This window comes from Euprymna scolopes, chromosome 32 (assembly GCF_053919585.1).
Source record: "Euprymna scolopes isolate OS-2025 chromosome 32, ASM5391958v1, whole genome shotgun sequence".
Classification (NCBI taxonomy): Eukaryota; Metazoa; Mollusca; class Cephalopoda; order Sepiida; family Sepiolidae; genus Euprymna; species Euprymna scolopes.
The window spans coordinates 48407804-48432350 of record NC_136513.1 but is presented as its reverse complement, the minus strand read 5'-3'; the positions used below and the strand labels follow the sequence as shown (position 1 = coordinate 48432350).

The 24547-nt window shown below is 33.7% G+C and overlaps 1 protein-coding gene across 8 annotated transcripts in view; it reads left to right on the top strand.

Moving 5' to 3' along the window:
- Positions 1–14496: 14496 nt before the first annotated feature.
- The window catches only part of LOC145256324 (REST corepressor 3-like), a 40300-nt gene continuing 30249 nt past the window's right edge, over positions 14497–24547 (top strand). For 4 of the 8 annotated variants that reach the window (XM_080115080.1, XM_080115078.1, XM_080115079.1 and 1 more), the window contains exons 1-2: positions 14497–14957; positions 15079–15138. In XM_080115080.1, coding sequence (XP_079971206.1) covers positions 14843–14957; positions 15079–15138 — 175 coding nt within the window. In that variant the 5' untranslated portion in view covers positions 14497–14842. The remainder of the gene's footprint in view (positions 14958–15078; positions 15139–24547) is intronic. The other 4 variants (XM_080115074.1, XM_080115075.1, XM_080115072.1 and 1 more) reach the window with 2 other exon arrangements.

Here is a 24547-nt window from a genome sequence, read left to right as displayed (position 1 = left end):
AAATTCATCGAGTAGAAAATTATTTATAGTTAAAAGATATTTTTCCGAAAATTGGGGGAAATTGCATTTTCCTAGATGTGAACACCTTGAAAATTGCGAATACATGGGACATACTTATCTCTCTTTCTGTCACTTTAATGGCGACTAACATTTAGCCTTATAGCAGTGATTTTTTTTTTTTTTACTAAAAACACAATAGCAATTATTCTACTCGATAAATTTTCGTAATTTTGGGATATATTACTTTTCGACATGACAATTTGTTATTTAAAGATAATGGTAAATATCTTAAAGTCGAAAAGTTCAACATAGCAAAAAAACAACTCAAGCTGATATATTTAATTCTTATGGCATTTATAAATAATGAAAGTATGACGAAACAAAAAATATTAGCTGTACCGGGTTTGTATTACTGTACACATAGATTCGAAAAAGTTGTCAAAAAAACAAATATATAACAAATAAAATGTTATCAAAGGCAAGATAAGTTACTTTTCTACCTAACTGGATATATTTTTCGTGTTTTTATTCAATGTAAGATGTTTATTCAGCTCGAAAAATATACAGTGTTTACCGAAATTAAAAATGGCGTCTGACTCTCTCTTTAACACGGTAAGTTTGGAAAAAGGTGTCATAAATAAAAAACTAGACAAAATACTGTTGGAAACTCGCTCAATACATGTTACCGTGACATAGGTGGCATATATTCGGTGGGTTTTTAATAGTATTTTTATCTAGTTTTTTATTTATAACACCTTTTCCCAAACTTACCGTGTTAAAGAGAGAGTCGGGCGCCATTTTTAATTTTCCAATACATCGGTCAACACTATATTTTTCGAGCTGAATAAACATGTTATATTGAATAAAAACACAAAAAACATATCCAGTTAGGTAAAAAAGTAACTTATCTTGCCTTTGATAACATTCATTTGTTATATATTTGTTTTTTGACAACTTTTTCGAATCTATGTGTACAGTAATGCAAACACGCTGTACCTACTCGGCGTTGTCTGGGAGACATTTACCTTAATCCTTTGTTTTATCAAATTCTTTTTCTTTTCTTTTTTAATAGGATTTAAAAAATTAAATGTGTGCTTATTTAGTATTAAACGTAACTAAATAAGACAAAAAAGCTTTATGATGCACGTACTGGTCACGAAACCGACATGTCATATTCCAAAAATCACGTAAATTGATTAAGTATTGTTGCTATTGTTGTGATCAAATTTTATGAGGCAGCAAAGAAGAGTCCTAGGAGTGATCATACTGTCTTAAATTTTCCCAAAATTCAAAAGCGAGAATTCAATTCGACTTTCTTATTTACTTTATTTTATTTTTTTATTTATTTTATTTTTAACCCAAACAAGGCATATTGCCACTTTGATGTAAGGGGCTACTATCAGGGACGTAAGCTACAGGGGTACTATGTAGGGAGTTGGGTAGCAAGTTCTTTGTTCACATTACACTTGAACTTCTGCATGTCAGTACAGTTGGGGAAGCAGGGCCCGGAAGGGAATTCTAAAGTCTAGCAGTTCTGGGGAAGAAACTACTTGAGTAGAAAGCTCTCTTACATCTAGAGATCTCGACTGTGTAGGGGTGGGATTTAGCTGCTTGTCGGGTTTGTCAGGGATATTTACGTCGAGGGGGTGCAAGTGCTAGCAGTTCGTCGGAGCATCCACCATTAAAATACTTGTAGAACAGGCAGAGAGATGTAACATTTCGTCGATGGGACAGAGGCTGACACTTAGATGACAGGTTGGCCACTCTCTTTTGAACCTTGTCTAGGAGCGAGAGACTAGTAGCAGATGCACCAGCCCAAATATGACAACAATACTCCATACATGGGCGAATGGTGGCCTTATAGATGTACAGGATACTTTTGGGCGTTAGTAGCTTTCTAGCACGGTAGAGAGAGCCTACCTTCTTCGCAGTGGTCCTGGCAATGCTCTTAATGTAATTGTTCCAACTCTTGTTTCCTGTGAACGTTAGGTCAAGCAGTTTAAAAGATATACTCTCAGATAAAGAGTCATTGGCCATTGCTATTGGTGGTAGAGAAGGTTTCTTGTAAATATTGAAGGAATCAAGTTTAGTCTTGGCAGCATTGAATGTGCTCTTCCATTTTTGTCCCCATTCTACTACAGATTGGAAATCATCCTTTAGTGTTTCTGCCATTTCCTTAGATATGTGTTCATTTGTTTTCCTGTCATGCCTGTTATAGAGCGTGGTGTCATTAGCATATATACCCATTTCAGAGACAATTTTGTCAGGGAGGTCATTTTTTAATATTAGGAATAATAGAGGTCCAAGGATAGATCCTTGGGGCACTCCCGCATTAACATCATATTGTTTAGATGTATAACCGTCGAGGACAACCTGGATTTTTCTCTTATCTAAGAAGGATTTAATTATGTTAAGTATTCGTCCAGTGATACCATATGATCTGGTTTTCCTGAGAAGGCCTTCATGCCATACCCTGTCAAAAGCCTTAGATATATCTAGAGCTACCACTCTACCCACCCTTGCTTTGTCCAGTGAATGGTATATACGTTCAGAGATTACAGTAAGAATATTTGCTGTGGAACGGGCTTGCCTAAATCCATATTGTTGGTCGGTCAGAAGTTTAGCATCTGTAAGGTGATAGACTAGGGCTTGGTTAATTATGGTCTCAAATATTTTGGCGAAAAGTGGAAGGAGGCTAATGGGGCGATAATTTAATAGGTCAGTTCTTTCGCCAGAATTCTTGAAAACTGGTACCACAGAAGCGGTTTTTCAGCAGTCAGGAAAGCAAGATTCTTTAAGGCATCTGTTGTAAAGTTTAGAGAGAACTGGAGCTACTTCAGCAGAGCATTTTTTTTAATAGCACAGCCAGGATGAGATCAGGTCCACATGCTTTCAAAGTGTAAAGATTTTTTATGATAGCATGCACTTGAGAAGGGGTAATTTTAAGATCGTCTAGTGTGACATCTGTCCGCAAAGGAAAGCCAGGGAGGGGGTGGTTAGCAGGGTCCAGTATGGAGTTGGAGGCAAACCGACTGGCCAGCATGTTAGCCTTCTCGGTTGCTGTGCAAACAACCTCATGATTGTTGCATAGTGGGGGAATTGTTGATTGCCCATTATTTACTACACTGTTGTAGATTTTCCAAAAACCACGGGTTCCTAATATCTGTGCTTCGATGCGTTTTTTAGTGGTTTCAGTAAATTCTCTCTTAGCTGTAGCTATTTCTTTCTTACAGTTACTCCTAACTTCTATATACTTCTGTCTGTTTGAACTGGACTTATGTCGATTAAATCTGCGGTATGCGTGTTAGCTTTGAGCAATGGCAGCTGTACAAGCAGAAGTAAACCATTGAGGAGAGTGAGGTTTGCTATAAAATTTCCGCGTGGAAACATGTGCTTCAATTCCTGTTTTGAACCATTCATTGGTCTCATTTGTGCACTGTTCAGCTGGAAGAGAAAAGATATTTCCCCATGAAGCATCTCTGATGAGTTCCCTGATGGCTTCCCAGTCAGCCTTTTCGTAATACCTCGTTGTTTTGAGCAGTGGCTCTTCAGTTTTGGGTCGAGAATTAAGGGCAATTTCTATCATTATCACAGTGTGATCAGCATTCTCAAGTGGGCTGTAGGCATTCGTTATACAATCATCAGGAACTGTGGTCAGAAAAAGATCTAGAAGTAATGCGTGTTGTTCTTGCTGGTCTGGGAAACGGGTTGGAAACGTAACCATCTGTGAAAGGGAATGGGATATAGAGAAGTTATGTGTTGTGCTACCAGCTGCGTCTGTGTAAGTAGAGGATCCAAGCCAGTTGCAGTGGTGGACATTGAAGTCACAAAATACATGCACTTGTGTGCTAGTGTTGAGGGAGAGTGCTGTATCTATGCTGTCAGAGACTTTGTTTAATAGGGTGCAGTCCTGAGTTGAGGGAGAGTGGTAGAGAAAATAAAATTAGCTAATGTTATGTTGCATGTTAAGTCTAAAGCACATAAAGGCTTGACTGTTCGATTCTAAGTTTGTTTCTCGAGTAAGGGGGAGATTGTTATGAATATAGACTCCAAGTCCATATATATATCTGTCAGAGTCCTTACGGCAGAGTGGGAAATATCCAGGCATGTTAAAATAGTTAGAGGGGATGGAGGAGTGTAGGTTAGTCTCACTTAGTGCTAAGATATTCGAGGTGTTTGCCAGGAGAAATGCTTCTACATCATCTAAATTAGTTCTAAGCCCATGGATGTTCGTAAATGCAAGCCTCAAGGAAGGAGGCAAGTTGGTATTGTTTGATTTTAAGCCTGGTAGAAGCTTAATTTTTTATTGTACCGTCATCATTTTTTTAAGAGTTTCAGTTTAAGTAAGGGGTGCTGAACAAGTGGTTATGCAGAATACCAGATATGCAACATAACTAGACCATCAGCTGACCTTTCATATACTAGGATTGTGGCCTCAGGAAATTCCACCGGGATGAGTGCAGGATCCCTTTCCATGCACGACATGGCACTACAAACATCCCGATATTATACAACTGTTGATGGAGTAGCCACTCTAAGCGCTACCAAAGAGTTAGGACTCCAGTCGGAAACAGCAGCCAGGAACTGTCAATTCGGTACCCTCAACCTATCAAACGAAGGTCAACCCAATCTAATTTCACTGGCATATATAGCACTCAAGCACTCCCAAGCACCCAGTTTTGAGGGATGGGATGTGTCGGGAGTGGGGAAGATGGCGTTCATTGCCCTAGTCAGGAAACAAGATCGACCACTGAATGTTTCTGTTGAATCCCTGTGATAGTACATCTGCGCCTGGCTAATGGGCAAAGAAAGAGTATGGAAGCCAGGCGATAGACAGAGCATATCTACTCCATAAGACTACTGAGATTTTGTTTGTATTCATAATTTAAAAAACTTAATCGCTACAAATCATAAAACCTTTGACGAAGCAAAAATATCATTTTGAAAAAATCACATAAATTGATCAAGTAATTTTATTTTATAAAGAAAATCATTTTTTAAGCGAATTTGAGTTTTTCTAATGTTCCCATGGAATGGTGGATATTGAGTGATATAGATAATGAAAAAGTGCTAAATGAATAAATAAATGTTACCAAAGGCAAGATAAGTTTCTCTTCTACCTACCTGAATAAATAACAGTGATATTTGGTGGTGGGTTTCTACCACTATTTTGTTTTATTTTCGAGTTTTGAGCGATTATCGAGATTCCACCGATGACTGTCGCATGTCAGCCATTTTGTTCGTATTCTGACTTGACAGTACTTGTGTTTCTAAGTTTATCCGGGTAGGTAGAAGGATAACTTTTTGCCTTTAGTAACATGTATTTGTTGTTATATATTTGTTTTTGTTGTTTTTTTGTTTTCGTTTTTTTTAACTACTTTTTCATTTTTTTGTCTATACTGCTAAATGGCCAGAATGGCTTTCTACAATCTCGACAGTTTGAATTATTGGGAGTTTTCCCCCCTTGTTTTCAACCTTTTTTCAAGATGACGTCACAATATTATCGCTATTCGATTTAGCTGCAAAATATGCTTATTTAAAAAATAAAATTAGTTGATCAATTTACGTGCTTTTTTGTGTACGATATTTTCTTTCCATCACATGTCGTACATATTTTTCTTTATTTTATTTTATTTTATTCATTTCTTTTTTATATAGGGGGATTCTGGACAAGCACTAATTTTTTTATTATTTTGATCAATAATCAATCAATAGTTAAGGAAGAAAATAATTCAATGTGTAAGTATCAACATGACATTAAGGCGGGAAGCACACAGACACACGACAAGTGTTCACACAATTTTATTAATATAGACATATCGATGCCTCCGTTCAGTCTCGAAAGACAAAGGATACCCCCTGTAGGGGCAGCTGCATATGTAATTGTGTGGCAAGGATTATGCTGTCCCCAACTGCACCTCTCATGAATCGGCACTGTTTCAGTCGCGTGACCAGGAGAAGTCAAGGGCGACTGGAAACAATGTCGAGATAAGCAGAGAGAAATATATACATAATATTAATTAAATTACAATAATCTTTTTTGATACAAATGAAAGTTTTCTATCTTCTATACTCCTACAAATTCGTTTTTCTTTTGTGTGTATCGATATTCATATTAAAAACCCTCTTTTCTATTTATTGTATTTATTTGCTTCCCCACCAAAGCAAATTAGGCACAAGGCCGTTTTTAATGTGGGGTAAAAACCAGCTCCCCTAAAAGTAGGCAAAAAGAGGGCACTCTGGTTACCAAAAAAAATAATTGTCCCAGTATAGAGAGTTTCCCCTCCATTGACTGGTACAAATTATCTTAGATACTACACTTTGATCCCGGCCCGAAGGCCAAGAACATCAGAAAAAAAAAAAAAATTGTATATTCTGTTTAAATACAGAGGATACAATTTTTTTTTTTTTTTTTTTTTTTTTTTTTTTTTTATATATATGGGTTGTGGGATTGCATTCACTAGAAAAAGATCTAGCTAATTTGCATATTCTTTTAAACATTCGTTTTAATTAATTCCCTATTAGTTTTTTCGATTTTCTTATGGGATGATCATCTTTAGTTAACTATTATGTGTAATTATATTCATGCAGATATTCTACATGATTTATACTTGCATAATATTTGCGTAAAAAGCTTACAGTAAACACAAAATTGTTTCCATATATATTTATGTATACGTATATATTTTTGTTTAATCTATCTAGCTATCTTTCTATCTATAAAAGTGAAAGTGTCTGTCTGTCTGTGCATGTATCTGTGTGTCTGTGTGTGTACATTTTCCTATGCAATAACTCTGTCAATTTTAGGTCTACAGACTCGAAATTTGATATACAGGGTACTGAGATGTGGGGAAATCAATGTGATCGGTTTTCGGCCAGAAGTTTGGCGATTAAGGGGTCAAAGTTCAACAATTTGACCTTTGAGAACTCTACAAAACTCCTCCGACAATTTTCGGTCTAAACACTTGAAATTTTAGATATAGGTTCATTGGACATGGATCTAACTTAATAACTTAATTTGAGCCCAAAACAATAAATTTTAAGGGGTCATAATAGGAGTCAAAGTTAAAAGAATTGACCATTTTTTTTTTTGCTCAACATACATCTCCAAATACTCGGGCAATGCCGGGCACCCATGCTAGTATATCTATAAAAGTGAACGTGTCTGTGTGTGTGTGTGTCTGTGTGTGTACATTTCCCTATGCAATAACTTTGTCAATTTTAAGTCTACAGACTCGAAATTTGATATACAGGGTTCTGAGATTTGGGAAAATCTGTGTAATTCATTTTCGGCTAGATATTTACCTATTAAGGGGTCAAAGTTCAACAATTTTACCTTTGAGAACTCTACCAAACTCCTCTGACAAGTTTGGGTATAAACACTTGAAATTTTAGATATAGGTTCCTTGGACATGGATCTAACTTAATAACTTGATTTGAGCCCAAAACAATAAATGTTAAGGGATCATAATAGGGATCAAAGTTTAAAAAATTTTGACTTCTGCGGTCTCTACCAAATTACTCAGACAATTTCTGGTCTAAACATTTGAAATTTTACATAAAGGGTATTCAAAAATAGGGAAAGCTTTTTAATCGGTTTGGGTCGAAAATTTGAACTACCAATATATAAATGTATGTATGTATGTATGTTTGCATGTCTACCTAAAACTTTCAACAGAGACGATGGATTTTCACAAGATCAGTATCATTTTGAAGCTCGACCCTTCAGATGACAAATACCAAAAAATTGGCTAAAAACATTAATTTCTTCACCCTCAACTGGGCACTTTTCTACAGGCAGGGGTTGCTTTTTTCGCCGATATTTTCGAAAATCATCCCCTCTTTTAGATTCTCTAGCCTTAATTTAAACCTGTCACTTCCGGTTTGACGGTGGTTGTAACAGCAAAGACGCCACGTTTTTTTCATGTTCTTTTCCTCCTTCACAGTATGAGTTAAAGCCTGCCTTTCTACTACCACTTTTCTTTTTTTTTTTTGCTCAACACACACCTCCAAACACTCGGACAACGCCGGGAACCCATGCTAATATTTTTATAAAGAAAATCATTTTTAAGTGATTAATGGAAACGATTAATGGAGACATCTAGAAAGGATGAATTATCATTGAGTTATCTCCCTTTATTTTTTACCATTTTTTTTCAAAATGGCAGACAAGACTGTCACTCTTCCGCCGCTAATAAATTTTATTTTCTCATTTAAAAATAAAACTACTTGATCAATTTACGTGATTTTTTGGAATATGATATTTTCGTTTCATCTCGGGTACGTGCATCATATAGATTTTTCTTTTTTTTTTCTTCTTTATTTTCTTAATTTAGGGTAAATTCTGGACAAGAACCCTAAAAATCGGCTTCGATCCTATCCTTGGCCTTTGCCTGTTGATAACAAATAGTGCGTAAAATGCGGATGAATCCAAAAATTCAGTCCATAAAGTTAAGACGCCGGAAGTTGACTTGGTTTAGCTAAATATGGAACAGAAATCACTAAGCATGAAACGAAATTCGAAACCATATAGAAACAGTTCTTGTTTTATCATGAAACAATAAAAAAATAATAAGCTTTTATTTTTTACATTTCTATAAATATTTTTTTAATATTTAAAATATATTCATATGGAAATAATTTACAAAATTATTTTTTTTTAAATTTCTTCAAATAAAGTTTTCTTTAATATATATTTTTTAATTCTTAGATAGAATGTCTTTAACAAATTTTATCACATAATTTTGTCATAAATAATATATCCTAAAACAATGTAGCTAATTTAAATTGAATTACAGAATCAAAATTGAAGTTTATTAATTTTTTATTGTGTGATAATAGCACAAGAATTGTTAAAACTAAAACAATTTTTTGAAATAAATTATTTCAATATGGTTTCGTATTCCGTTTCATGTTTAATGACTTCTGCTCCCATTTCATATTTCAGCTAAACCGAGTCCACTTTTGGCGTCTTAACTTTGTGTACCGAGTTTTTCAACCTTAACATAAAATTAATCAGTCAATTTAAATACAAAACAAAAATCTAAATATTTGGTTATCTTTACGATTACCGTTTCCACTTCACTTCCGGTTTCTCCTTCGTTTTTAATTGACTTTTGTTTATTAATTTGTTAAGTAAAAGTACAAAATAGGTAAAGCAAGCCCCACCCCTTCCGATGTTAAGACGGACTTTTCTAAATAATATAACGCTATTATTTAGAAAAAAAAATTCTTTAACATGTGAAGGGACAATCGGAAATGAAGTGGAAAATGGATTTTTAAAACTAATAAGAATCAGAAATGGTTATCTTCTTCTACAATATAAATCTCACCTGTCTGTTTAAATGTATGTATGTATGTCTGCCTAAAACTTTCGACAGAGGCGACAGATTTTCATGAGATCAGTATCATTTTGAAGATCGATGTCTCAGATGATAAATATTGAAAAATTGGCCAAACACATTAATTCCTTCACCCTCAACTGGTCACTTTTCTACAAGGAAGGGCCGATTTTTTTGCAAGCCATTTTTGCAAGTCATTGTATCGGTTGGATTGAATTTGCCTAATTTTAACATTCCGAACTTCCGGTTGCGTCATGGCATAGCAGTAAGACGTCATATTTTCTTTCACTTTCTTTTCTGCCTTTGCATCATGGATTTGAGCCTGCCTGCCTGCCTACTACCACGTTTTTTTTTTTTGCTCAACACACACCTCCAAACACCCAGGCAACGCCAGGCACCCAGGCTAGTCTATAATATAAATCTCACCTGTCTGTTTAAATGTATGTATGTATGTATGTTTGTCTACCTAAAACTTTCGACAGAGGCGACGGATTTTCACAAGATCGGTATCATTTTGAAGCTCGACCCTTCGGATAACAAATAAAAAAATTGGCCAAAAACATTAATTTTTTCACTTTCAACTGGGCACTTTTATACAAGGAGGGGGTCAGTTTTTTCGCTGATATTTTTAAAAGTCATCCCCTCTTTTCGATTGACTAGCCTTAATTCAAACCTTCGCCACTTCTGGTTTGGCAATGAACGCAATGACAAAGATGGCACTTTTTTCTTTTCAAGTTCTTTTCCTCCCTTGCAGTATGGGTTCTAGCCTGCCTGCCTGCCTACTACTAACACTTTTTTTTTTTTTTTTTGCTCAACACACCTCCAAACACCCAGGCAACACCGGACACTCAGGCTAGTTGGTAATAATTTATGGTGCTTGTTTGGATAAGTGATGCTTTAAACTAACAGATTTCAGGTGAAAACATTATTATGTATTTACGTGTCATATGGAAATTACTATGATTTTTTTAAACATTGAAAAAAATTATCCAGTAAATTTGCTAGATGTATTTTTAACAGCAACAAAAAATCCGCCATAATTTTGTTGACATTTTGTGTTTACAATTAGCGAATCCTTCATTTAAGTTCATTTAAGTCAATGCCTGAAAGTATCCTGTATCTCTACAAGGCCACCATTCGCCCATGTATGGAGTACTGTTGTCACATTTGGGCTGGTGCATCTGCTACTTATCTCTCCCTCCTGGATAGGGTTTAAAAAAGAGTCACCAACCTGATAGATCCTGAACTGTCATTTAGGCTTCAGCCTCTGTCCCATCGACAAAATGTTGCATCCCTCTGCCTGATCTACAAGTATTTTAATGGTAAATGCTCTGACAAACTATAAGCACTTGTACTCCCTCAACGTGAACACCCCCGACAAACCCGACAAACAGCTAAATCTCACCCCTACACAGTAGAGATCCCTAGGTGTAAGAAAGTCTTCTACTCCAATAGTTTCTTCTCCAGAAACGCTAGACTTTGGAACTCCCTTCCGGGATTCTGCTTTCCTAACTGTACTGACATGCAGAAGTTCAAGTGTAATGTGAACAGACATCTTGCTACTTATCTCCCTTCATAATACCCCTGCAACTTATATCCCCAATAGTAGCCCCCTACTTCAAAGTGGCACTGTGCCTTGTTTGGGGTGAAAATTGATCAAAAAGAAATTTACATCAAGAGAGATAAGTTAGTTTATCATACTGAATTGGTAGCACAATTCTTCCACATTAAACCGGCTAGGGATTTTTATGCTCCGTATCCAAAACCAACAGAGATTAGGCCATTTCTGTAATGAACTGTTCCCTGTTGATTGTGGTGTAATGATGGTTCTGTGTGCAGTTCTAGGAGGTCCACCCTCCCAGACTTTGCCTTCTTTTTCTAAAAAAGGGATAGTTATTGATTGAGATTGTCGGACTGACTTCCTCATCTCGGTTGTTATTGTCACAACGTTTAAGCCGTTTTGCCCTCCAGCCTTCGTCAGGTGTTTTGTATCGAACTGGGGAACCGTTTGTTAGGAGTCTCGAACCCAACCCTTTATTATTATTACGGGGGTACCGTGTTCGGACTCCAGCTAGGCTTTGGGACATAGTTGCTGATTCTCTGTTTTGAATAACAATATAGGTTTAACATTAACAAAAACCAACTAAGAATTGTCCTAGTGACATATGGCCGAGTGGTCCTAGGCGTTGTATCAAAGTTTACAGTTACCCAAAGGTGCTGAGTTCAATCCTGAACGAAGGCAGTAAAAAAAAGTAACATCCAAAACAGAGAATCAGCAACTATGTCCCAAAGCCTAGCTGGAGTCCGAACACAGTACCCCTGTAATAATAATAATAAAGGGTTGGGTTCGAGACTCCTAACAAACGGTTCCCCAGTTCGATACAAAACACTTGACGAAGGCTGGAGGGCAAAACGGCCGAAACGTTGAGACAATAACAACCAAGATGAGGAAGTCAGTCTGACAATCTCAATCAATGAAAACACCTCATCTCAAAAATACAGACAATTACTAAGGGATAGTTATTTTTAATAGCTTGAGGTGCCCTTACCGAGGAATGCCGAAGGGGCTACTAGGCATCTTTCGCAGGTCAGAGTGCCCCTCCTCTAACTTCTCAATCCAACTCTTCCATCTTGTTGTCACAGTTCTTTTGGTGGGAGAGGACTAATTACCAACATTAAAACATATGATAAAACTTGATACGTCGATAAATTCTATTTTTACTTGTAATTATTTTTCTACTGAATCATTTTCCATAATTTCTGGAATTTATATTAATTTCGCCATGACACGTAAGTACGGCATAATACTGTGACTGCAGTCATGGAGGCAGGCTGCCAAGGGTGACATGTACGATGCTCAGAACTCGAAACCCAACCGATAGGACACGAAAAGGCGGCAAATGATCAGGTTCGATCGCGTCTTAATTTGCATATCAATGAGGCTAGACACTGGAATGAGGGGATATAAGGCCGGCAGTGAAGATGTCATGAGGGGAGTTCAGTTGAGATGGAGTTATGGCGAACCGGACTGAACGGGTTAGAGCTGAGAATGTTCGAATGCTGCCAAGAATCCAGTCCAGGTTTTTTTTTCTATGAGAAATATTTTCACCTGAAATGCGTAAGTCTAAAACATTACCAATCTACAGTGTCCACAAGAAAAAATATTTTTACTTGTTTATTGTTGTTTTAAAAAGATAAAATCGATTTTTCTAAGTGTTCGTTTTTCGCCTAGCTTTGTAATTTTTTAGTAGTCTAACTTATTTTAAAGCGTTTATTTAGTCAAAAAAGCAAGTAGTGTCGAGTGTTACTTTAGAGAAAAACTAATGTTCAACATGAGAGGATCACATCCTGGGAGTCTCGATAATAGGTCAAAAATAGAAAATTAAAGAAAATACTGAGGTAGATATAGTTTTAGAAAGAGTCTCCCCACTTCCAAAAAAATAATTTTAATATCTTTTGAATATAACTTAGAGAGAGGAAGAGCTTTTTAAAAATTACATCTCCCTCAAAAACAAAACAATAAACAGCAAAAAACTGAAATTAAAAAGACTCTGGAATAACGGAAGTAGATTTTTTTAAATGATGAGTTTGTGCATTTAGTATTATTTTTTGCTCTAAAGTAACATTCAGCACGACTTGTTTTTTAACTGAATAAACTCTTTAAAATAAGTTAAACCACTAAAACTTACAAAGCTAGGTAGAAAACGAACACTTGAAAAAATCAATTTTATCTTTTTTAAAAACAACAGTAAACAAGTAAAACTATTTTTTAAAAAAATATTATGGAGATGTAGTCTTTTTAAAAAACATCTCCTTCAAGAACAGTTGTAAAATGTGTTTTCAATCGATATTTATTCAATAATGGACCAGTTTTCCTACCTAGCAAAATGGACGAGTTTTCCGTGGACGAGTCTTCCTTAATTCCAATCTACACAAGCACATAATTTATTATCAGTGAACAACGCAAGACATGCCGGCAACAGAGTTTTCTTGTCATTGCAAGAAACATGGTGTCTTCTCTCTCTCTCTCTCTCTCTCTCTCTCTCTCTCTCTCTCTCTCAAATAAGACAATTTTCTTTGCACAAATAAATGACGGTTCTTGTGGATCAATAATTACATATGATTATATTTTTTAGGGATGGAAATTATTTATTAGATACTTGATAAAAGATTTGAACAAGAACACGTGTTGACCCAGACTCGACAAACTTCTCTGTCGAATTTAGCATAAAAACCAAAAACGACAAATATTGCTGCCAAAAATGCACTGTTTAGTAAACACACCAATTATTACCCAAAATGTCTAAATTTTAAATAATTTTCCTCAATTACAAAAAAAAAAAAAAAAAAAAAAAGTTACTTGGAAAGAATTAAAATTCTTACCGAGCAACAGTGGAACATCTTTGTATGGAGAGCTTTCCAATTCTGAATTATGCAATGTTCAGTTTCTTTTGGAGTTCGAAATTCTTCCAAAATTTACTAATTAATATAATTTTAATTTATTTCAAGTCACTGTAATGAGTTAAAATCTGAATATTTCGTTGTAATCAATATAAAATTGTTTAAATACTTTAAAATTTAACAACAAAAAAAGCACATTTCAAATTAACATTACGATACCAATATGTAGAACTGTAATGAATACTACGGAAGCCCCTCAGTCCTATTATTGCTCATAAAACTCAGTTTTTCGATGAAAACGAAAATAATGATTTAAACAAAAATACAAGTAATTCAACATTTTTTGTTATCAATAAAGGTAATTAAACGATGTTATAGTCCTTAATATCGCTAAATATGAAACTTTATTAAACCTTATAAAACAAAGAGGAAACGGGGAAAAAAATACCCAAAATGTACGGAAGACCAGAATTTTTAAACATGTGTATATTTATTTATAATGCTTTTATTTTGAATATTTTTTGTAAAAAAGTTACATAATGAAAATTTATATAAAAACACACACTTCTGGCAATTTTTTCTTCATTTGGATGAGTATTTAACTAAAACAAACACATTTTATTTGGTGCAATAATTTAAGCATCAGTTATCTCGGCGTCCGCTGACCGCGTTTGCTAAAATAGTGCATCGCCGTGTCGAGATTAGTCCGCGATCGATGCTAAGAATCTTTACTTATTTATTTTTTGTTCTAATTAATATTTCGTCACTTTTGAGGCAAAGATAGGTTGTATCTATGCATTTGCGCGACTTTTTTCATTAATTTATTTTGTTGGAAGCTAGAAAGCAGGAAAGGAAATGCGCGGTAGTTTACTCGGCGTATGAAGCGGTGTTACATGCGTTGTCAACAAACCCTCAATTGAACGAAGTACTGAGCGTGTAAAGCGTGACTTTACTGGTCGCTAGACAAATAATTTAGAAGTGTAATAATTCACTTTAAAAAAAAAAAAAAAAGTTTTGTTTTTTTTTTTTTTAATTATTATTTGTTTTTTTTTTTTTGTAAATAAGTTGTTGAAGGTTTCGGGGAATTGGTGCGAATTAAAATGGTACTGGCTGATAAGAGCTCGGACGATATTCGGAATGGTCGGCGATCTCGGTGTGGAAGTCCTAATGGGCAAATTTCAGACGATAGCAGCGCGGCTGATGACTCCGATCATGGTAAACTTAATTCGTCTTGTTCCACGATCGATTTTTTTTTACACTATGTGAGAAATATAATGGACACCTTTTAGTTTGTTTATACGATAACCTCTTTTTTTTTTTTTTTTTGTATCTCCAGAAAGTGGGATGAGAGTTGGTGACGAATATCAGGCTCGTATTCCGGATTCGCGTACCCCAGGTAAAAAATTTTAAAAAATGTTTTTTTTTCTTTGTTCCGTGTGGGTTTTTGTTGTTTTTGTTTTATAAAGTCGTCTTCATCATTTGTTGATAAACGTAAAAATGTGCTTTTTGTTTCACTTTATATAATAAAGATTTGCAAAAAAAGAAAAAAAAAAAAGAAAGAAACCATGTGTTTGATGTAATAATACTTTCAACTTTACCGGCCCGTTAACATATAATAATCGATCGGTGATCGATGCTAAAACTTATTGCGTAACTATCCGGGGTTCTTTCTTGTAACTGACACCCCAAAATATGATTTTTTTTTTTTTCTTTTATTATTTGGTCATCAACTTTCTTAAAATTAATTACTAAGATTTTTTTCCCCCTCTTTTAATAAAGATTTTGGATTTCGTTCTTTTATAGAACCCCCTACCCCACACGGTGAAAAAAAAAAAGATATTTAAACAATATTTGATCCGTTTTAATTATGATTATTCGAAATCAGAAAATAGACTTATTTTGTTTTCTGTCCCCAAAAAATTGAAATCCGAAGGGGGGGGGGGCAATACCCAAACAATTTTCCTAATTTCACTTTTCTTTTTAAAATAATTGTCAATTTCGAATTCATATTTTAATTTCAACATTTAATGGCCACCAATCTCAATGCAATAATATTCTCAACCTGTTTGGTGATTATTTGAAACGGAAAATGTTTTTAAAAAATTATTTAAAAAAAAATTAAATCGAAAGTAATAAAAAAAAAAACCCCCAAATTTCATATTCCTAAAAAAAAAAAAATCTAAATTCATGTTTAATTTCAACGTTAAAGCAACCTATTCGAATCCTCATTTTTCTCAACCTGTTCTACACTTTGATCATTGCAACTGTATTTTTTCTATAATTTAACTTGTGAGGTTTTTTTTTTTTTTTTTTTTTATTATTATACATCTATTATAAAATCAAATGTTATCTTTTTTATTGTTTAATTTAGTTGATGATGGGGTGCTGAGGGGTTTAAACGGGTTTAAGGTAGACGGTGGGGGGAAGGGTCTTTTGTTGAATAATAGACGACTTGATGATAATTATATCTCGATTTAGAAGACAGTTTCGATCATTTTTATTCACATTTTTCTATTTTACTTTTTATGTGTGTGTATGTATGTATAAATATATATATATATTATATATATATTTAAAAAAAAATGTTTTTCTCGCTGTAATGATCGACTTTGTATATACTTCTTGCAAGTGTTTGTGACAAAAAATACGTTGTGAAATTCCTTTTTCTTTTTTTTTTTTTCTTTTTTACAAAAAAAAATGTAATATGTATTTTTGTTTTTCTTTCAGTAATTATTTTATTTATTTTTGTCCAAATAAAAATATCCTTAATCGATATTTCTCGGGGGGGGGGGTCGTAATCGTCATTCGTCTGTCCTAAGGTCTTTCAACGATGTTTGCACGTACGGGCTTCCGTAGAAAAAAGATTAACCTCCACGAAGTAGTAAAAAAAAAAAAAAAAAAAAATAGCGCCAACTTAAGTTGTATTGATTACCAATATTGCGCTTATCTCTTCATGTTTGATATTAGGGTCCCTGTTTTTAGGATTACCAATATATTGTTTACTACATAATTTATTGAAATTATTTCGAAAAAAAATAATGGATAAAATTTCTCACTTTGGAAAAGTCACCCCCCCCTACACACACACACACACACACACTTTCATTTTTTCTTTTCTTTTATTATTTCATTTGAAAAAAATCTCGTTTTATATTTTTAATTTGAAAAAAAAAAAAAAGAAGTTTGATAATCTTAAAATGAAAAGTTATCACTTTTTACTACGGATGCACATAAAGATTATATTAAAAACGCAGACATACTTTTTTTTTTTTTTTAATTATAGTCATTTATTATACACTCTTATTTATGGCTTTAATTACGTTGTGTGGTCTAAATTAATCTTTGAAATCTCAATATTGTGACACTTCGTGTGTTTCTCGTCTCTACGTGATGTCCACTTTTTTTTCTTTTTTTTTTTACTGTAAATCGATTATTTACTGGAATCCAAATCGCAATAGCGTAAAGTACTAAAACGAATTTGAGAGGGGGGAAAAAGTTATAAAATTAAATCCACCAGGATGCGTTTTGGTCTGCTAAAGAGGTCGACCATTTTGTTCTCTTAATAGTGTACACACACTATTAAGAGAACGTGACCCTTAAAAATTTGGAAGGAATTTGGAAACATCTAAACTATCGGATAATGTCATAGAGGCTTTTATATATAATTAAATTAAACTAAAGAAAATTTGGTACGTATGCACTTTTGTTACCGTGCTGAATGAAATGTTATTTAGAAAGCCATTCTTAACATGGGAGGGAAGGGTGTTTTCTAACTATTCTCTACTTTCACTTAACAATTTAATATAAGGTATTGTAAAACTTGAATTAACTTGAAAATACTTGTAAAAAAAAAAAAAATAGCGCGGTAACAAAAGTGCATAAGCACCTAAAATTTTGGGTGTATATTTTAAATTCAACAAAAAAAAAATCCAATGTACTTGTAATGAATGAGAAACCAGAGGTTTTCAGTACTCTGATGGAGAGTCTCTAGTTACTCCCAGAAATGACAGAAGCAGTTTACGGTTTGGAAGCCGTTGGGGGTGGGGACATGCAGACGACACTTAGAATGCGACGTGTTTTATTAGGGTTATTTTAGCCTCTCATAAAAAGTATAGGGAAGTGTCTTCGAAATCGTTAATTGATTCTGACATTTCTGAGACTCTCTGTATACGAATACTCATTCTTCATTAAAAGTATCAAAATGAAATACTCCTGGGCAACGCCAAGTTGCATTGCTGTTTAAAATACACAATTCATCGATCTTAAATTGTAATTTTCTCTCTATGCTGCCTGCCATCGGTGAAAAACACATTTTATTATGCAATGGACAATCTTTTTCATAACTTTTATGTAAAATGTTCAATTTCTTTCAAAACAAGTAACCATTTTTTTTTTTTCCAAAATGGCGGCCATATCGAAAATTCTCACCCCACCAATACCTCTCCACATGGACTTAGGGTTAATGAAGAGTATATATATAGTGTGGAAGAAATTTTATAGTTGGTATATTTGGAGATAATTACCTCCGTTTATATATTATATATATTATACATAGGGGTGGGGCAAAAATGAAAAGTGGGGGGGGGGGCAAGTTTCATCTTATAATCTAACGTCAAATGATCCCTCTCTCTCTCTCTTTTCTTTTTTTTTCTCTGGACTGTTCTTTACTAAAGAAAAATATAACTAACCCTAAGTCCGAATGGCAAAGTCGTAAAACTACACGTAACTGCTTTAGAGATACTCACGTTCCTCACACACATACACTATATCTCTAAGGTAAAAAAAAAAAAAAAAAAAAAATGAATCCTCGTAAGACGTTAGAATGTTCAGGATATTAGGTTAAATTTTATTTGCGAATTATATAAATTCTAATTTTTCCCCCCTTTCGGGCAATTCATGGGTAAATTACCTTAAAAAATAGTAATCTCATGGTTTCTATTTGCCTTTCCAAATAAAAAAAATGGCTAATTTTTTCTACGGATGCACAGAAGTGTAGTTTTTTTTTCTTTTTTTCCGCAATCGTTAGCTTTTTATTTTCTAAGGTTCCATTTTAATTTGAAACAACGCATGAAATAGAATTTCTGTTCAAAGTTCATTAACGAATTTTATTGTTGAAACGCTAAATATTTTCAGCAATTTATTAACATAATAAAAATTTTCGTATTTGTGTTTTTCTCGCCTCTACGTGACTTACACATTTTTTTTTTATTAATCGATTATTTATTGCATAGCCGTAAAGTACCAAAACGAAATTAAAAGATCTACTCGAGTTTCTTTGGCTTAGATCAAAGTGTATTATCTGTTTTACTACAAGACTTAATCTTATCTCCGTGAAGGAGGAAGTCATTCGGACTTGGCTTAGCTAGAATCGTCTGAAAATCTACGTGCGTTATATACGAAACTAATCCCCTGTTCAAAATGTTATATATGAAGACTGAGATAAATTATGACTTTTATACCTACATACTTTAGCAATCATCAGTACAGGAAATGACGATTGCCGTTGGTCGAAGGATTGGAAGTCACTTTTGGTTCATATATATATATATATATGTGTGTGTGTGTGTGAGTGACAGGTTTTTCACGTAATCATTAAAAAAAAAAACTATCTTGCGATGGGGGATTGAAAGAAAAAAAAATGAAATGCCGTAAAGTACAAAATTTCTTTTAAAATAATTTATTTACAAAATTTAATCTGACAGAATGCATTTCTGTTTCTTCCTTGCGTCAGCCATATTAATTCTTAGTTTTAAATGATTAAATCACTACGTGGTATTTCGCAATCGGAATTTCTTTTTTTAATTTGGTATTTTTTACGACCTACCCCACCCAGCGGCCCAGCCAGCGTAGTATAAACATTCCCCAACCACCCCATGTTAAGAACTGCTTTCGGAATACCCCCTCCCATGTTAAGAACGGCTTTTGAGGTTGGGTGTTTATTCCGAAAGCCGTTCTTAACATGGGTAGGTTGGGGTGTTTATAATACGCTGGGGCACGTCGTAAATCTTTTTTTTTTTTTCTACTCAATTGAAAGCCAATATTTTGGAAAAATGTTGTCTATTAAAGTTGAATATAAACTGATGATCCAGCTCTTGAAATCATGACAGAACGAGTAACCATTTTTATTTTCACAAATTGTCGCCATAAATCTGGGGATTAATGAATTGCATTTTTCCCCTATTAATTTTAAATTGTTTCTAAAAAAAAAAAAAAAAAAAATTCAGATATTGATGAGAAATTTTATTTTATGTTGAAAATATAATTTTTGATTAAATTTTTAACATTCTCCATAAAAATAAACTAAAAATGGCCGACTGCGAAAAAAAAAAAACCGCCGGGTTCAAATGTACTATAGGGATCGATTGAATTATAAATTAATATTTAAAAAAATTGTATCTTTCTAAAATAATTTTGAATTTATAGACATTAAGCAAAATCGAATTTTTTGTAAACATTAAATTTTATTTTATTTTTAGTCTATTTTAGAAATTGCTCCCATTTAATTTTTAATCACGAAATATGAAAACTTATTTTAAGATGTTAAAGCCTCTGAAATTATTAGGTTGAATTCTTTATCACGTAGGCATCCCTAACGTTTTTTGGGGTTAGGGGACAATCAATCTTTCTTTTTCTCTCTCTCTCTCTCTCTCTCTCTCTCTCTCTCTCTCTCTCTCTCTCTCTCCCTCTCGCTCGTGATATTTCTCGATTTTTTTTTTTTTTTTAAGTTCCTAGTATTTTTAACGTTTATTTTTTTCGTTTTTTATGTTACATTACATGATAACGTTACTAACTGCAGTGCATAAACACTTAAAACAAAAATCGGTTACTTGTAGGGGGGAAAAAACGGCAAAAGATACCCCCCTCGCGAGTGTGAAAATAGTGAACGTTTTGGGCTTCCGTAGTTTTAATAGATGAACATGGCGACATCCGCAATTGTATCGCGTAATATATATAAAAAAAAAAAAAAAAAATACTTTATTGTTGCGATTCAAGTTTGTTTGATTTGGGGTGGTGGGTGATCTGCTTTAGTTTAGCGTGAAATCAGTGTTAGAAATTTCCTTAACACATTTGGAGAACGAGAATTTTTGTTTGCTGTACTCTAAGTTTATTATACTAGTATGCCTATCCCGACTCCCCGGGCCATGAAGAATAAAGTAGACAGCCTTAATAATAAATATATGCAACATTAAAATCTTTCATTTTCACCAAGCCCATTTCAGTTTTAATTTACTGAAAATAATTAAGTCTTCTATATATATTTAATAGATAAATTGGAAATAATTGAAAAATCAGTTTTCTTCCATAAAAGCTAACCCAGATCCCCAGATTTTTTTTTTTTTTTTTTTTGTAAATATGAAGAATTACTCCACCCTCGAAAATTCCTTTAAAATTACCACTTTTAGAGGTTTTCGGGGTCGCTGAAAACGAAAATAACGTTTAAACATACAGCAAACGAGTAGTTTCCAAGATATGAAGAAATGTTAGTTTTAAAAAAAATGGGGGATCACTTTTCTATATTAATTTAACGTAAAATGAGCACCCACTTTGTGGCCCCGATTGGGGGGAGGGTCCACCCTCGGAAAATTCTTTAAAATTACCACTAACTTTTAAAATTCCAGGAAACGAGTAGTTTCCAAGATATGAAAAAATACACTCACTTTATGGTCACCTTGGGGGGGGGGCTGCCGGTTTGTTTTTAGTTCTTTTTTGGAGGGGGATATTCAATTATAGAACTTGTATAGTTTTTTTAACAGGTGCTTATACAGTGTAACTGTTTGTAGCAGAAGAACTGTTTAATATTTTACAAAAATTCTGCTTACATTTGGTGGAGAGGGCCGGGGGTGTTGTGGCGGCCGCCACAACACCCTCCGCGACCTCCCACCAAATGTAAGCAGAATTTTTGTAAAATATTAAACAGTTCTTCTGCTCGGTTAATGTCGGCGCGTTACTTACCTCAAACGGTTAATTAAACTGCATAAAGCACCTGTTAAAAAACTATACAAGTTCTATAATTGAATATCCCCATCCAAAAACAGAACGAAAAACAAACCGGCAGTCTCCCCCATCAAAAAAAGAAAAAGGTAACCCGAGTGCATTTTTTCATATTTTGGAAACTACTTGTTTCTTGGATTTTTAAAATTTAATAGTAATTTTAAAGGATTTTCCGAGGGTGGAAAGAATGTGTGTCCCCTCCCCGGGAAAAAAAAAAATTATCGTGGCCACAAAGTGGGTGCTCATTTTAGGTTAAATTAATATAGAAAAGTGATCCCCCACTTTTTAAAACTAACATTTCTTCATATCTTGGAAACTACTCGTTTGCCGTAATTTTAAACGTTATTTTCGTTTTCAGCGACCCCGAAAACCTTAGAGTGGTGATTTTAAAGGAATTTTCGAGGGTGGAGTAATTCTTCATATTTACCTTTTTTTAAGATAATCGTCCCGGGCAACACTAATCAAGAAAATATCAAGTGTGTTGTTGTAGTAGTAGTAGTAGAGCCCCGGGATACGGTTTTTTAAAGTTACGATGTTTTGCGGGCCCTGATTACTATTTTGTTACTAATTTTTTATGTACTGTATAAAATGTTGCTTAGGCCCCGCCACACAGTGATTTCACCTTACGATCCCATTCCTGGGCTGGATTAATGGCGTACCCCGGGGTTCGTGTGTGTGTCATGTTTATAACTGGACATACAAACAGGCTATCCCAGTAATTATAAAAGAGTAACTGGACTCCTGAAAAAGAATTCCAAAAATGCCTGAACCAAGTGCAAGAGAGATTCAAACGATTGCATTTAAAGGGGCGGTCAGAAATTTAACTTCAATATTTACATTGATTTTTAGAATTGATACTATTATTCGATTACTAAAAAAATACAAAAGCACAATGTATTTGTCAACCAATCATTTTTTTATGTCTTTTAAAAGTTAAAAAAGAATGGCGACTTTTTTTTTTTTTTTTTTTTTCCTGTTCTCGGTCAGTTTGTGGGGAGCTATATTTTCTTCCAGTAGTATCTAGTATCTAACTTGCCCTCGTAGGGAGGCGAAGAGGAACATGAGTTGAGAGATAATAAATCTTTGGCGGACGTGCCCGAGTGAGGACCCCATAACGAAATACGCATCGGCTCTGATATTGTACGCAATTAATGCAGCACGTTCTAGGGAGCGTTAATTAATCCGGAAGGGAATTTTGGCGTGTGAGCCCTTTTTTTTTTTTTTTTTTTTTTTTTAATGCTAGATATTTTGGGGGTCGGAGTTAAAGATAATTATTAACAGGAAAATTGGACGATATGTTTTTTTTTTTTTTTTAAATTGTTAGGTGAAAGTACACAACACCCTCCCGTCTCAAGAATGGCTTTCTAAATGCCATTATTTCAGCACGGATCAATGTGTATGAGTAGGTGTGTCAGAAATTTCGTGAAAATAGTGAATAATTCCACCCCATTTTTCCAAGCATGTAACTCCTCGAAAAATGTCATTCAAGCCCTAATTTTTTTTTTTCAATTAAAGGAGCAAGGACCAAGGTTTCATTAAAAAAAAAAAAAAAAATTTTTTTTTTTTAACGGTTTTAAACTTCGTACTTTACAGGTAAATTTCTAAAAAAAAAAAAAAAAAAAAAAAAAAGTACTTTTTTTTTTTTTTTTTAATTTGAATATATTATTTATTGACCTTTTCTCTTCAATTTGTGATATATAAGACTTTGGTACATAAATTATTTACTTTTTAATAGACATTTCAAAATGGGAGGCGTGAATTATTCGACCCCCTGTCTTTCCAAGCTTATAACTCCTCGAAAAATGTAATTCAAGCCCTAATTTTTTCAATTAAAGGAGCAAGGGCCAAGGTTCCATTAAAGAAAAAACAAATAACGTGGTTTTAAAAAAAAAGGTTTTAAACTTCAAACTTTACAGGTAAAATTCTAAACACTGTTTTTTTTTTTTTGTTTTAAATTTGAATATATTATTTATTGACCTTTTCTCTTCAATTTGCGAGTAAATTAATTTACTTTTTAATAGACACTTGAAAATGAGGGGGCCGTGAATTTAAAAAAAAAAAAACGTTTGTCTAAAATATATTCGCTTTATTGGAAAGAACATAAAATTTCACATTGACCCTGAAAATATCGTAAAAATAGAATCAATAGAAAAATTTTAATTGATTTTTAAAGTTTAAAAATTGAAAAATATTGAGTTCGTAAAATTCATTACTGTTTTAAAAAAAAAAAAAAAATCTATTACTTTTTATACAACTTTAATAGTTTATTTTGGAAGTATAATCCATAAAGAAAATAAACAACCCACTTTTAACAGAAATTACGAGATTTTTATATTTTATTCGCAGTTTCTTGTTAGGGGTGTCAAAAATTCCTACAAAAATTCTGATACACCTAGTGTATGAGTACGTTTTATTTTCTTGAATAACATTTATATATAATTAAAAATAACCTCCTCGATAAGAATGCGATTGTTTTTGTTTTGATAATTATTTTTTATTAAAAAATAACTAATCTCCGGACAAAGAAAAAAAACGCTCCCTCAAACGCCGCGTACAACATCGGAGCCGATGCGTATTTCGCTATGGGGGCCTCACTCCTGTACGTCAGGCAAATCTTTTTTCAACGTTCATCTTTATTTTTATTTTCCTCTCCACAAGGGCAAAGTTACCGAATAGGTTTTTTAATGAAAGAAAATCCAGTTTTCCAAAAAAAAAAAAAAAAAAAAAGAGCACTCTGGATTTGAACAAAAATAAATTATAAAATGCCGCATTTAAAGATTTATTTCACGAAAAAAAATAATCAGTCAGACCAA